The sequence below is a fragment of the Diabrotica undecimpunctata genome, chromosome 4 (genome assembly GCF_040954645.1).
Source record: "Diabrotica undecimpunctata isolate CICGRU chromosome 4, icDiaUnde3, whole genome shotgun sequence".
NCBI lineage: Eukaryota > Metazoa > Arthropoda > Insecta > Coleoptera > Chrysomelidae > Diabrotica > Diabrotica undecimpunctata.
The window spans coordinates 129,113,527-129,127,929 of record NC_092806.1 but is presented as its reverse complement, the minus strand read 5'-3'; the positions used below and the strand labels follow the sequence as shown (position 1 = coordinate 129,127,929).

The 14,403-nt window shown below is 32.4% G+C and overlaps 1 protein-coding gene across 4 annotated transcripts in view; it reads right to left on the bottom strand.

Moving 5' to 3' along the window:
* The window catches only part of LOC140439996 (uncharacterized), a 994,918-nt gene that overhangs the window by 436,098 nt on the left and 544,417 nt on the right, over positions 1 to 14,403 (bottom strand). For all 4 annotated transcript variants that reach the window (XM_072530223.1, XM_072530222.1, XM_072530221.1 and 1 more), the window contains exon 3: positions 12,245 to 12,274. In XM_072530223.1, coding sequence (XP_072386324.1) covers positions 12,245 to 12,274 — 30 coding nt within the window. The remainder of the gene's footprint in view (positions 1 to 12,244; positions 12,275 to 14,403) is intronic.

The window sequence follows — 14,403 nt, the reverse complement described above, 5'->3', positions numbered from 1 at the left end:
AGACAGACCGCATGCAATTTTTCTTTAAATTTAGTGATTTATTTGGCAATGTAAAGATTTTTTTGCCGGCACTATACTGAAACATCACAAACACAACAAGAGTAAAAAGAATGGGGAAATATATGAGGAAGTGCAATTTAATAAGGGCATACGAGGAAAAGATATGTAAGAGCCTTACTTAATTTAGCATCGTCATAAACCAAATCATCAAAACTATAAATAAAGTACTATACTATGCGGATACATCCTCAGAAAGCCATCTCAGATGACCTCAAAGTCTACAATCAATTATAAAAAACAATGTTAGATACATTCAAAGTGACCCTTTCAATAAAACCAAATAACCCATCATATGCAAACTGTCAATCAACAATAACATAACGCAGCAAAAATCAAGATTTAATTATCTGATTAGTTCCTTGTCATTTTCGTCATTTTAGTAAATTTTCCTAATTTAGTAATATTATTTCTCAGATTTCAGATTTTGCCTTTTATAATTTCTATGATGGCAATGTCTATGCCCATACGCTCTCTGATTTCAATATTTCTTTTCTATCTTTTCTATTGAGTTGGCCATCTACGAAAACAATTTATTTCCATTGCTTTTATATTTGGATGCGTCTTTTTATTTATTATCCGAAGTTCCGAACCATATATACTAATATATTCTATAATACTTGTGTTTAACACATACACACATTGTGTATGTGAAACTTGGACAATGAATCAAAAAAGAAAAAAAGCTAGACATTTGAGAGAGGAAAATCTTAAGAAAAGTTGTTTGTGGTGTAAAGGAGGCTAACGGGGAATAGAGCAAAAGAACAAACCAAGAGATAATAGAGATGTAAAAACGACCTAAAATAACACAGAAGATCAAAAAATCTCAACCATCTAACTCAATAGAGAGCTAGATGTTTAAGACATTTTTACGAATGCCAAAAGAAAAGTCCATAGAGTTTTGCAAGCAGGGGAAAAAGGAAAGAAAAGAAGAAAGAGACCACGAGGAAAGTGATTTAATGACGTCCGGACTGATAAAACGATTGGTCGAGATTGGTCAGTAAATTACTCAAGCTTTTAATAGAGGTTAAAATTATTTTCAAGAGCTACATAAAAATTATCTGTTACAGTGTAACAAATAATTGCAAAAAAGTAACTCACCAGATAAAATTAGATTGGTTAATTAAACTACTGCCAAATAACTTTAAATAAATATTAGAATTACAAATATTTTAATCCAATTAATGTTTCTCTTACAAAATTAAATGAAAAAATTATTAAAAATAAATTTTAAAAATTTTATTTGGTGAGTTATTACTTTTTGCAATGATTTGTTCCACTGTATCAGATAATTTTTACTGTAGCTCTTGAAAATAATTGTAGCTACAATATTGAAAGCTCGAGTAATTAAAAAACAGTGTTCTAACAGCCCCTCTTATTAATTCCATCCCAAACAAACTTAGTTTTGTTTTTTCCAAACAAGTCAACAAGTACTTCTTTTTTTCTTTTAGTAAAGTAAAATATAGAGTTTTAGTAAATACGTGGAAGTAACTTCAGGGAGTTACAGTTTGCTATATAAACAATCGGAAAAGGAAGCAAATGCTTCCTTTTCCGATATGCGGGATGTTGAAATTTTCTTACAATCTCATGATTTATTTATTGCTCTGAAACTGGTTGAGATATGCAAATGAAATTTGGTTGGTTTTAAGAGTTGGTTATTCCGCATTTTTTTTTTATATACAATTAGGAAATTTATATTCATCATTGGTGTGCATACCGATAATAGTCTCAATTTTTTAAAGAAAAAAATGGTACACCACTAAGATTTTTTGAATTAAAAATAATTTTTGAATTCTTCGATTTGTGACAATTATTTTTAATGGCTTTAAAACATTCTCAAGAACTATCTTATACAAGTACATTAAACCAGAACAATAACAGAAATATCACTGATAAAATTTTAAATAGTTTTGGCGCAATGATACCTTTTAATTAGCATGACCAAGGCTGCCTCTCTGTAAAGTTGCAGACAATTTAACTAAAACCACTTTTACATCAGAAAAGTTCCAGGGTCCTTTAGATAATTTGCAATATCCAGAAATATTCTAAAATTTTTCCAGAGACAAAACTTTAAAAATCCGGCAAATGCTGTCGCCGCGTGCCTTAGTCTGTGGAGCAACGAGCCCCTCAGTGCGCATCGCCCCGCCTTAAATGCCTTCCCATTAGTCAATTGGCTTGAAAACTATCGAAATATTATGTATAAATATTGGTTGAGTTTCAAGCCAAAAAAGATTACTAGAGAGAAAAATCAACAATCACACCAAAGACAAAACAAAACACCAGAGAAAAAACATTTCAAAAACAACAACAACGCACAATGAAGATAGTTCGTAGCTCATAACACTCGTGGACAATCGCTAAATACAACGTGGGTCCAGTTGCCTTAAGAGGACAAACTCTATATTGTTATATTGTCACATATTTATATATATTTTCAATGTTATTATATATATATATATATATATATATATATATATTGTACTAATTATGACTTTTTGTTTCAGGGCTACCTACAAAAAAAAACCAAAAAACACACAAAAAACGGCCTCGGCCACCAAATAAATTACAAAATACTAACAAAAACCGGCGCAACCCAACAAAAAAAACTAACAAAAAAAACCCAAAAACCCGGGTACGTAGGGCCAACCCCTTGAGCACCAAGTCACCGAACTGAGCCTAGCTCAGAGCGGAGACTTGAGGCCCAAGTAAGCAATTTTAATTCGCGGATAAGCCACTTTATGATAACAGGATTATAGCGACAAAGCGCTGTCCTAAGTTTTGAATTCGGTTAGGAAACCATGTTGGAGTTCTATTACCCAGGACTCCCACATGAAGAGCATTTGGCTGATACTTGTGCCCCTATCGCGCATCAGAGTGCTATAGGGGGGAAAGGGGTAGTCTGGAGCATTGGAGCGCGGTGGAGTGACTCCTGTTTTTACTCGAGTTAATACGCCTCGCTCCAATGAATTTTTACACCCGAAAGTAATTCTTAGGGGTGAACATTTCTCACAGGCTGGGTTTAATTAAATTGCTTGCTTGCTGCCATAAAAGATATTCCAAGATACGTTCCAGAACGAGTCCTTTTTACATAACTGCAACAACTCAGTGTGATTTACATAATGAAGGAAAAAGCCAGGATAAAATTTGCAGAACTGGAGAATCACCCGAGTCACATACTGCAAGAGATCATGAGATACGACGCATTTCATCGATGGAAACACAAGCGTTCAAAACAACAAATAGTGGAATAAAATAAAAGGTGTCCAGAGATACCGAAATAAATACAAACTCTATAGAGAAAACAAACCCAAGAGAGAGAACTAATAAATAAATACCCGGAGAGAATACAAAGCCTAGAGAGAACAACGCCTAGAGAGAAAATAAAGAAAATAAAGATGACAGTTCGTAGATTGCTCTACCAATTCATACAAACACAAAGCACTGTGTAGGCTCCAACAAAGAAGACATCACTATAATATCCTACTGAAAAAATCAATAAAATACATAAAAAAGGCCTCGGCCAACAAAAAAAATCAAAAAATTACTAGCAATAAATCGGCGCAAGCCACCCAAAAAAATTAATAAAACCCAAAAAACTAGGCACATAGGGCTCAAACTCTTGAGCACCAAGTCTCCGAACTGGGTGTCAGCCCAGAGTCAAGCCTTGAGGCCCAAGCAAGCCATTGGATAAGTCCTGTATTTAAAAACGATAAGGGAACCATGTTGGAGTTTTATTACCCAGGACTCCCACGTAAAGAGCATTTGGCTCATAGTTGTGCCCCTATCGCGCATCAGAGTGCTATAGGGGGAAAATGGATGGTCTGGAACATTGGAGTGGGGTAGAGTGACTCCTGTTTTTCTCGAGTTAATACACCTCGCTCCAATGTATTGTTACACCCGAACGTAATTCTAAGAGGTGAGTTTCAATTAAATTGCTTGCCAAAAAAGATAGTCCTTCACGGCCTCTCCTACAGTACCTTACACTCTGGGGTCCTTCCTGTTGGGGCTCTGCCCCAGCCAACGTCCTAGACTCTGCGACTGATTTTTATTCTACAAAAAAGGCTATTTTTATTTCACTGTAAATTGTATCAAAACTAGCTACATTAAACACCTAAAGTTCTACCTGAGATGGACAAAACCAAGAGATACTTCGCCTTCAATGCACGAAGCCCCTTACAGAGCGTACGAGGCAAGAAGATAATTTTAGAAGTCTTTTCTCCCCCGAGACGACAATCCTTGAATATACACGTTACTTATATCTTTATATCTGAATGAAATTGTAAATATTTATTAAACAATGGTAAAATATGAAGAATTTTTCAAAATTTTTTATATTTCTGAAGTTTTACGAACAAAAATCGACCGTTTCTCCACAAATCTCGACAAATAAAATTGTGCCAACAGTGCTTCATTGTACTTATGACTATATAGTGTCCTGATGTATCCATGTTGGAGGGAATTATACAAAGGGATTTTTGCCATAGTCCCAACCAGTTAAAATATTCTATTCAATTTTTAACTAAACTTAATTTCGCGGAAATACATTTAGGTAGGGTAAACAACAATTAGCAAAAAATATAGATTATGCCCTTAAGATACACAGTTTCAGTAACATTCTGTATAATTTTCGTCAAATAACGTCAATTTCCAATATTAACTAGTTTGAGTATTAATAGCTTATACATCCATTAAACCAAATAAGGACAGTACGTTTTGTTTACGGTTGTGACACTCAGAATAGGTTCCACGTGGATGATCATTTACGGGTAATATTGATTATTGCACACGCTTAGACTATGTTCTAATCTTTGTTCTATAATTTTGTAAACAACCTTCAAAATAACAGAAATATCGGGTTTGTTTTTAATCCCTATTGATTTGTTTAAGAATGTATTATGATAGATAATATTTATATCAAATGAATTATGTGCATTTTTATCGTCTCATAATTGATTAAATGTAATTTTTCTTTATTTTAATAAAGATTTCCTGAATAAATATAAAAGCTTAAAAAAATCAACATTTTACTTTTAAATTAAATATAATTAGAAACAAATTATCATATTACATAGTTCAATCTATAGTATTTTTTACGTCTTTCAGTGCGTTTTGACTCCTACCAGGAATTAATGGATTCTGTCTATATTGCCGACAGATTTTTTATCACCTGAAGATTAAGGTTATAATTATCTTGAGGTATAACTACTTGATCGTCTCCAAAAAAATTTCTCGTGAACTTAGGTTCTAATTCTAATTAATTAACGAAAAAGCTTCTTCTTTATTCCTGTTTCAATTTTCTAATCATAAAATTTTGTATATCTATGATTTATCCCGTACTGCATATTCCTTGGTACTTTCTATAAGGTAACGGATATACAGTGCCGGTTTCAGCTTACGTAAAAGAGGGACTCTGAACCAAGTAGGGGTCATTCATTACTCTGCGAAAGACAGACTGGGCGGGGGAGTCCTCAACTCCGACATGGCGCATCCTAATGGCTGATAGGGAAGTTCCTGTAGATATGCAGGACAAGTACGAATAAGGCATAGCCAAATAAGTACCCGCCAATTAACTGAGGACATGACACAGGCCAGCAATTGAGGAAGTTGATTTAACCGGCTATGATACTGCGAACACTCACCAACCCGTCTGGCAGGCGTGGTGTTTTAATGCCAATATACCACTTATAACCACGATGTCAGATTTTAAAACAAATACAGATTTACCCCAGGTAAATAGGATGCGCCCAAAATCTCACACTGATTTATCAGTCTGTCCCCCCCATTCTAGGGGGGACAAAAAACTTACTATACAGAAACTCAAAAAACTCTTTACGTTAGTACATACAATGCCAGAAGTATACTGTCCGAGGAGAGATTCACAGAAATATAAACTGAAATTAATAAAATTAAATGGGATGTCATGGGTATCAGCGAAGTTAGAAAGAGAGGTAAAACTTTGAAAATACTGAAATCAGGGCATATATTCTACCAGATTGGCCCTTAAACTACATCAGTTGCAGGCATCGGTTTCTTTGTCCATAAAAACCACTAGAACAAGATAATAAACATCCAAAGTATATCATCTAGGGTGACATATCTTATTCTGAAGCTGAACAGTAGATATCAACTTAAAATTATCCAAGTATACGCTCTAACAACAGACCCTACAGACGAAGAAATCAAAATGCTTTATGACGATATATCTACTCCGCTTAATGACTTTCGTACTTAATTCACAATTTTATGTGGCTTTTCAACGCAAAAGTAGGTGTAAAAGAAGCAGAGCTAGAAACATCCTTTCGGGAAAATTCGGTTCCTTGGGAAGAAATGACCAAAGAGAAACGCTGCTAGGATTCCTACTACAGAATAATTTATTCAACATGAACATCTTCTTTCACAAACAGATGCATAGAAGATGGATATGGGAAAGTCCAAAAGGTAGAACAAGGAATGAAATCGACTATATCATAAGTGACAAAAAACATATAATTAAAGATGTACCAGTAATCAACAAGTTCACCACAAGCTGTGACCACAAAATGATACGAGCGAAAGTCCAAATCAACATAAAAAGAGAAAAGAACATAATGATTAAAGATAAATCTCATGGTATCTGGACACCCCCATTAGATATCAAATAATATCAAGCACATATCAATAAAAAGCTACTACTGCATGAAACCTCCGACAACGATCTTAACGACTTGCATAATTGCATCATAAACGCTTTACCAGAAAGTCACCGAGTGCACTGTTCTAAAAGATCAGATAATAAAATAAGTTCATATACTGAAACGATCCTGAATCAAAGATGACCAATGGAAGCGATAATAATGGAGACAGCCACACTCTAAGAGAAATAAACAAAACTGTTTCGAAGGCCATCAGGAACTTCTTTCCCACTTCTGTCTTAAAAGCTTCAGATATCTACGAAAAAATTTTCGACCTTTTTTTTAACCAGACTGGGCTATACACTTTAATGTCCAATTCGAACAACTGAGTGTAGGGAAGATGTATCGTACTTATTATATAAATACTTTTATAATTCTGTGGTTCGCTTTTTCATACGTTTTTTAATTTTATTATTGCATCAATTATTGAATTTTTTAATGATGCTTCTTAATTCCTGAACAGTTTTTTCCAATATTTTCCAATTCAACATTAAGTGCATTATGGTGCGTGCCTAAATTACTCTTTTTAATTAAAAACAAGCTTTAGCAAATAATACGTTGGAATCGTTATCTATCGACATGAAAAATACGAGAGGATAAAAATTTGATGTTAAATTAAAAAACATATATTAAAATCAACATTAAAATGTAATCATTTTGTGTAATAAAATCAGCTTTGGCTGTGTTTATTTTTAATTTCCTGAAAGTAAATAGAATGATTAATCTTTATCAGTGTACGTTGATGCTTCCAACCAACTGTTGGTCTAATACTCGTAAATCAGTATTTATATAAAAATCATTTTGGCACAGACACTAATTCACTGTATTTCTGATAATATTGAATAATTCATTTGTATGCTGAACTTAACCTAACACATGTTCACGGATTTATTAAAAACCCGAACAAATTTAATCAATAATATTATAAAAATGCTACTGCAATATACCTCCCATTTTGCTTTTGCATTTTTAAAACAACAGCATTAAAAATACAGTAGACTCCCTCTATAACGAGAACTGAAAAAAGACTAACTACCTCGTTATAAGCCGATCTCGTTATATCAGACAATCATAATACTGTGCATACATATGAATCTGTAGTTTTCTAAACCATTAACTTCCTATAGTGAAGCCATTCGGAGCAATATAAGATGTTAATAAATATTGTTTGAATAGCGTTTTTGAAAAAAAGTTATTTACTTTTATTGTCAATCAAATATATTAATTCATAAAAGAAGTGTTTACTTTTATTATCAATGATATACGTTAAAACAAAAAAGCTGTACTTATATTTTTTTCCAACTACATAATGTATAAATCGTATTTTCAAGGATAACATAAACTATTGCTTCTGCAATTTTAAGAACTCTGTTATTTTTAACTGCTTTAAATGGTCCAGTATCATTCTATCATATATTTTCTAAAGATGTGAAACAGTTGTATTTATTCATTGTAAAGAAGTTTATTGCGGGCTGCAGTTAAGTTTATTGAGGGGCTGTTTGAAAAGGTATTTATTTATAGCCACGACCGGACTAAAAACGTAAAAAACACGTTTTTGGATCTTATCTTCTCTCGTTATAACCAAATTTGCCTCGCTATAGACGGTTATAGTTCAATAGAAATTTCACGGGACATCTAATGTATCTCGTTATAAGCGAAACCTCGTAATAACCGTGTTCGTTATAGAGGGAGTATACTGTATTACTAGAATAATATTTACAAGTGTCTTAAATCACTTTTACCCTGCATTGCTACAAAATTTATAAAAATTAATTCTTATCATACATACTTAGTTTACTTATACAATGAGTATAGCAGGGGGATTTTACGGGTGGCACGAATTGATGCCAAAATGAAAAAACCTAGGTTAAGATTATTTGATTATACAGGGTGTTTCAAAAAGGTATGTCATAAATTAAACCACGCACTCCGGGGACAAAAATAAATTTATTGAATCCAACTTACCTTAGTACAAAAGTGTACACAAAAAAAGTTACAGCACTTTGAAGTTACAAAATAAAAATTTTTTTTTGCATTATCTCCTAAACTACTTGACATTTTGTAATAAAAATGGACACGTTGCTTTCTTGTTCTGAAAGCATTTTTCATAAAAAAGAAACAACAAAATCTAAGCGCACAGAAAAATTTTAAGGGGGGTGTGCAGCCCTAAATCCCCCAAACTTTTGAGTAGGTTCAAATCAAATGAATTTTGTGGCATCATTAGTTTAACACATTATTTTTAAAATTTTTTTTGTCTCTTATCACTTTTTTCAAAAACAGTTTTTATTGAGTTACATCCCCTTTTCACTAACTCTTAAAAAATTACGTGCAACTAAATAAATGGCTTAGATGAATTAACAAGTACAAAAAATGTCTATAACCTCTATAAATATGATATTACAATAAATGTTCAAAATGACCAAATTTTCTTCAATACACATTCGGTATCGTTTTAATAAGGAAAACCGAATGAGCTGAAAAATAATATTTTTCTGACGAAATTGATTTGCAACTTCAATTATTCTAACCCCTTAATTGTTGTTCGTCCTCTATTGTTACAGAAAACACTTTCTCTTTCATAAACCCCGCAGAGCAAAAGTCCATGGGGTTAAGACCTGAACTTCTGGGTGGCCAAGAAATAGGTGCGTCACGACCCCTTACAATCCACCGACCAGGATACTGCCTGCAAAGGTATTCACGAACTTCATTTCTGTAATGCGATGGAGCGCCATCTTGTAGAAACCACATATTTTGCCTTATTGTAATATTCACTTCTTCCAAATACTCTTGTAAATCGTTTGCCAAGAACTGCAAATAATTATCACTATTTAAATTGTTGGGAAGAAATACTGGGCCGATTAGATTTTTATCCACAATTCCTGCCAAACATTAACTTTGAAAGTCCTTTGGTGATGAATCGTTTTTTGGCGTGAGGATTTTCGTCGGCCTAAATGTGCTCGTTATGATGATTTGTTATTCCGTTTCTACTGAAGGTAGCCTCGTCGGTAAACAAAATATTTCTAATAAAATTAATATTTCGAGTGTTTTCCATTAACAACCAATCGCAAAATCTAATCTTTTTAGGATAATCTTCAACCAATAAAGCAGCTGATCCTTTAAACGCCTCCAAATCCTTACGTGAGGAACATTTAGTTGAGCAGCTATTACCCTTGTACTTGTTCCAGGGACTTCTTCAATGATTTCTAAAATGTCTCATTATCAGTTGCATCCATTATTAGACGACACCACTATTGCCAGCAACTTGCAGTTGAAATGTACTCATTTCCCGTAAATGACGAACAATGGTCAGAAATAATCGTCTATCGAGTGTATTTCGATTGGGGTATTTTACTGCATAAGGCCTTACGACTGCTGCACTACTTCCTTGACATTTACGATATTCCCGATAGTTTATTGAAATCATAATTTAATCTGATCCAACTTACCCAAACTTAAATGCATATCTGCCATTTCCTGAAATGTATAGGCCATTGTAATATCAAAATTTTTAATATTAATCTTCACACAATAAATGATAGCTTCAAATTATTGACTATTATTGATGGAACTGTTTGTAATTGTTGTATCCGTAGAAACTAATTGTAATTTTATGGCCAACTAGGAAAAAACTAATTTTTCGAAAAAGTGATAAGAGGCAAAAAAGTTTTAAAAATAATGTGTTAAACTAATGATGCCACAAAATTCATTTGATTTGAACGTACTCAAAAGTTTGGGGGGATTTAGGGCTGCACACACCCCTTAAAATTTTTCTGTGCGCTTAGATTTTGTTGTTTTTTTTATAAAAAATGCTTTCAGAACAAGAAAGTAAAATGTCCATTTTTATTGCAAAATGTCAAGTAGTTTAGGAGATAATGCAAAAAAAACAATTTTTATTTTGTAACTTCAAAGGGCTCTAACTTTTTTTGTGTACACTTTTGTACTAAGGTAAGTTGGATTCAATCAATTTATTTTTGTCCCCGGAATGCGTTATTTAATTTATGACATACCTTTTTGAAACACCCCTAGTGTTAGGACAGGTGTGGGAGAGTCTGATAAATTTCATGTGAAAGTAGGATTGCACCAAGGCTCGGTGCTTAGTCCTTATTTATTCTCATTACTTCTGGATCAAATAACAGCGAAACTACAGAGTAATATTCCGTGGTGCTTCATGTATGCTGATGGTGTAGTGCTAGTAGGAAATAGTGAAAGCGACTTAGAACAAAAACTGGAACAGTGGTGACAAGCTCTTGAAGAAAAATTGTTTAACACTTATATTAGTAGGACAAAACAGAATTCCGAGTTTCGACCCACCTTGTATATTAAAATTAAATATTTTGCCATTTTAATAATTTTAGACAATAGTAGACTACATTTAAAATCTTTTGAACATAGACATATTTTTTGACATCAAATCTCTACAATTCAACAGGGTGTTAATTTTGCTACGAAGTTAATAAAAAAACGTAATTTTAAAAAAAACGTAAAAAAACCTAATTTTTTTTTCGTATCTTTTACGACAAATGAGTAATTGGACTTTCAGACTATCAGAGGGCGTTTCCACTGATGAAACTTATAATGTATGATTAGCATAATTATATTATCATCATTAAAATAGTCACTTTATCTACTGCTCATCTACTGCTTAAACAATGGCACTCGATCTTAATGTAACTTACCTTAATAGATTGTTTACTGAATGAATAAAAAATAAATTTCATCTTTAAAACGTAGTTCCATTGAGTATTTTTTTTCTTCATCATGGCAATTTGCACTTTTGATACCGCTGCTCTACAGAGGTCAGCAGAAGTGCAGTTAAAACAAGCTCTCAAATTGTTTAACCAGGAGATGCATCTTCTTCCGCGACTCCTTCTACCCTGTATTCTTCCTTGCATTATTAATTGCAACAAGTTATAATGCTCGCTTCTCATGACATGTCCCAGATATTGCAGTTTTCTGACTTTAATTGTATTTAAAACCTCTTTATCTTTTCACATTCTTCTCAACACTTCAACATTCGTGACTCTATTCACCCAACTTATTCTCAATATCCTTCTGTAGGCCCATAACTCGAAGGCTTCTAATCTGTCCGAAACATCTTTCTTTAATGTCCAAGCCTCCAACCCATAAAATAATACGGAGAACACGTAGCATCTCAGAAGTCTTATCTTTAAAGAAATTGAAATGTCTCTGCTGGAGAGTACGTTTTTCAGTTTGTTGAAAGAATTTCTTGTCTGTCCTATTCTTGCCTTAATCTCTTCTGTGTACTCATTATCTTCGTTAATTATTGTACCCAGATATTTATATGTTTCAACTTTTTTAATTTGTTTAATTTGAGATTTTATTGTATATTAATTTGTATTTTTTTTAGATATCTATCTTACGTAATACCTATCACGTTTTAGGTCATTATTATATAAAAAAATGTAAAAATTTGGGAAAATTTTTACATTTAACCAATTTTCATATTTAAAAAAAAAATTAATACTATTAATATCTACTTCTAAATTTTTACTTACCGAGATGTGATAAATCGGATAATTCAGAATCTGAAACAGAAAAAGATTAATTTACTATCCATATTTTATTGTAATACCTATATACTTTTATGGAATAATTAAGTAAAAAAACTGTATTGAACAAAATTAATGATTTCATTAAAATTTCTATTACAATAATTTTAATTCTGTCATTCTAGTGTACCGTTTTATAATAATGACGTACATAAACGTTCAAACCGACGACATATTTAGTCCATTTTATATATTTCTATGAATATGAAAATGCATTTAAAATGTTTATAGTTAATTTATTTTTTATTTAATTTTGCAGAAATAACAAACGCAGAAGCAGACCGATGCAGAATTTCGTAAAAAACAAGCCAAATTATTGAACATTTAATAGATTTCTAAAACTTGAAACAAGCAAAGGACTTTCAGTATTTAATGACAAAAGTAAGTCCACACTTTTTAGCTTAAAACTGTTGTAGGTTGCTGCAGTAATTGGCACTGTAGGGGTATGTCGCAGGTCCTGCAGAATTCAGGGCTTTTAAAAATATTTTGGCTGGATCGAATACTCGCAGTTCGACTTAAAATATTGTAGGACTATTGCAGGAGTTTTGTAGGAGTATTGTAGGAGCGTTGTATGAGTATTGTAGGAGTATAGTAGATGTATTGTACGAGTATTTTAGGGATTCCTATTCTTTTTTATCTTTTTGTTAGTCTAAAAGGGGAGGGAGGACCTCTTGTGATTTCGTTTTGTGTCAACTCCTACCTGTGGATTTAAATTAGGAATATTGTTTGTAGGCATATCTGTGAAGGTCTGTATGTACTGAGTTATTTCTACGCTTAAAATCCCTAGATGCGGAGTCAGGTTGCCTGGTTCTAGATGCGGAGTCAGGTTGTCTGGTTCTAGATGGTAAATCCGTTTAAGTCTAACGGCACTTTCTAAGGTGATCCTCTTTACAGGTTTATACAGTAAAGAAAGGTCAAGTATTACATCTGAGGCTGTAGTGAAGCATGTTGTGCAACATATTTTTTGCAATTGGTTCACTGGTATATGGAGTCTTTAACAAATAATATACGGAGAAGCTTATATATTTTTATTTTTGTCATTGTGTTACTATTTTTTATTTTTATGTATCCATATGAGTTCGTATTTAGAGATACACGCAGAACGTCCCATCTTGCACTTTATTTTACATTTTATCCCGCGGAAGGGACAGCGAATTTTGCTGCGGAACGGGACGCGAGAGGGGACAGTGATTTTTCTGCAACTGCACTTTGTCCCGCAGGACGTTACGCATGTCCCGCAAAAACTGCACTTTTATTATTATTGGAATAATTTGGTAATTAAAGTTATAGAAGTATTGACATTATGTTTGCAACGATAAAATATTTATAGAAATTAAAAAGTTTTCTGTCTTAATAATTTATATTGATGAAACATAATTAATACATTTAGAATAACAAAAAAATTTAAAATGTTTTCGACAATTATTTTTGATATATTGCGCTGCAAGCCTGGTATGCAAATATTTGTTTTATATTTTGAGAACTATTTCCGAAGTGGAAATTGAAACGTCAATAAACGTACTTTAACCTTTAATTGTGGCTTATTACCATTTAAATAGTGTGTATTTTTATTAAGTTTCTTTTTCTTAACAGACCTACAAACGCCGCATAAAACAATATAAGATAAATTAAACAAAGTTAATGTTTTATCTTCTTAATTAACCAAATTGAAACTTGAAAAGTGAACAGAATGTGGTATACAATGTATAGCCCAGTCTGCTTAAAAAAAATGTTTCGCAGATATCTGAAGCTATTAAGACATAGGTGGGGGTTACTAGATGATGAATAGATGAAAAGATACTCCTAGTTTTACCTTGCGTTTTTTTAAGCAATAATTTATGGTCACAATTTGATTTTTTGTCTATAAATTTTTTCCCTTATATTTTAAATAAACAATATTTATGTCATTTTTTTATGTCAAGAATATCTATATTTTCCCGTTTTTTTAATTAAAATTGATAAATAATTTACAGAGATATTTGCAAAAAAGCAGTTTTTTTGCACTAATTTATAAATTTGATTAATTTTTTTATTAACAAAATAAAATGGTATTTATACATTTAAACATCAAGGAATTACCATCTTTTAGATTTGTGCGAAATTTC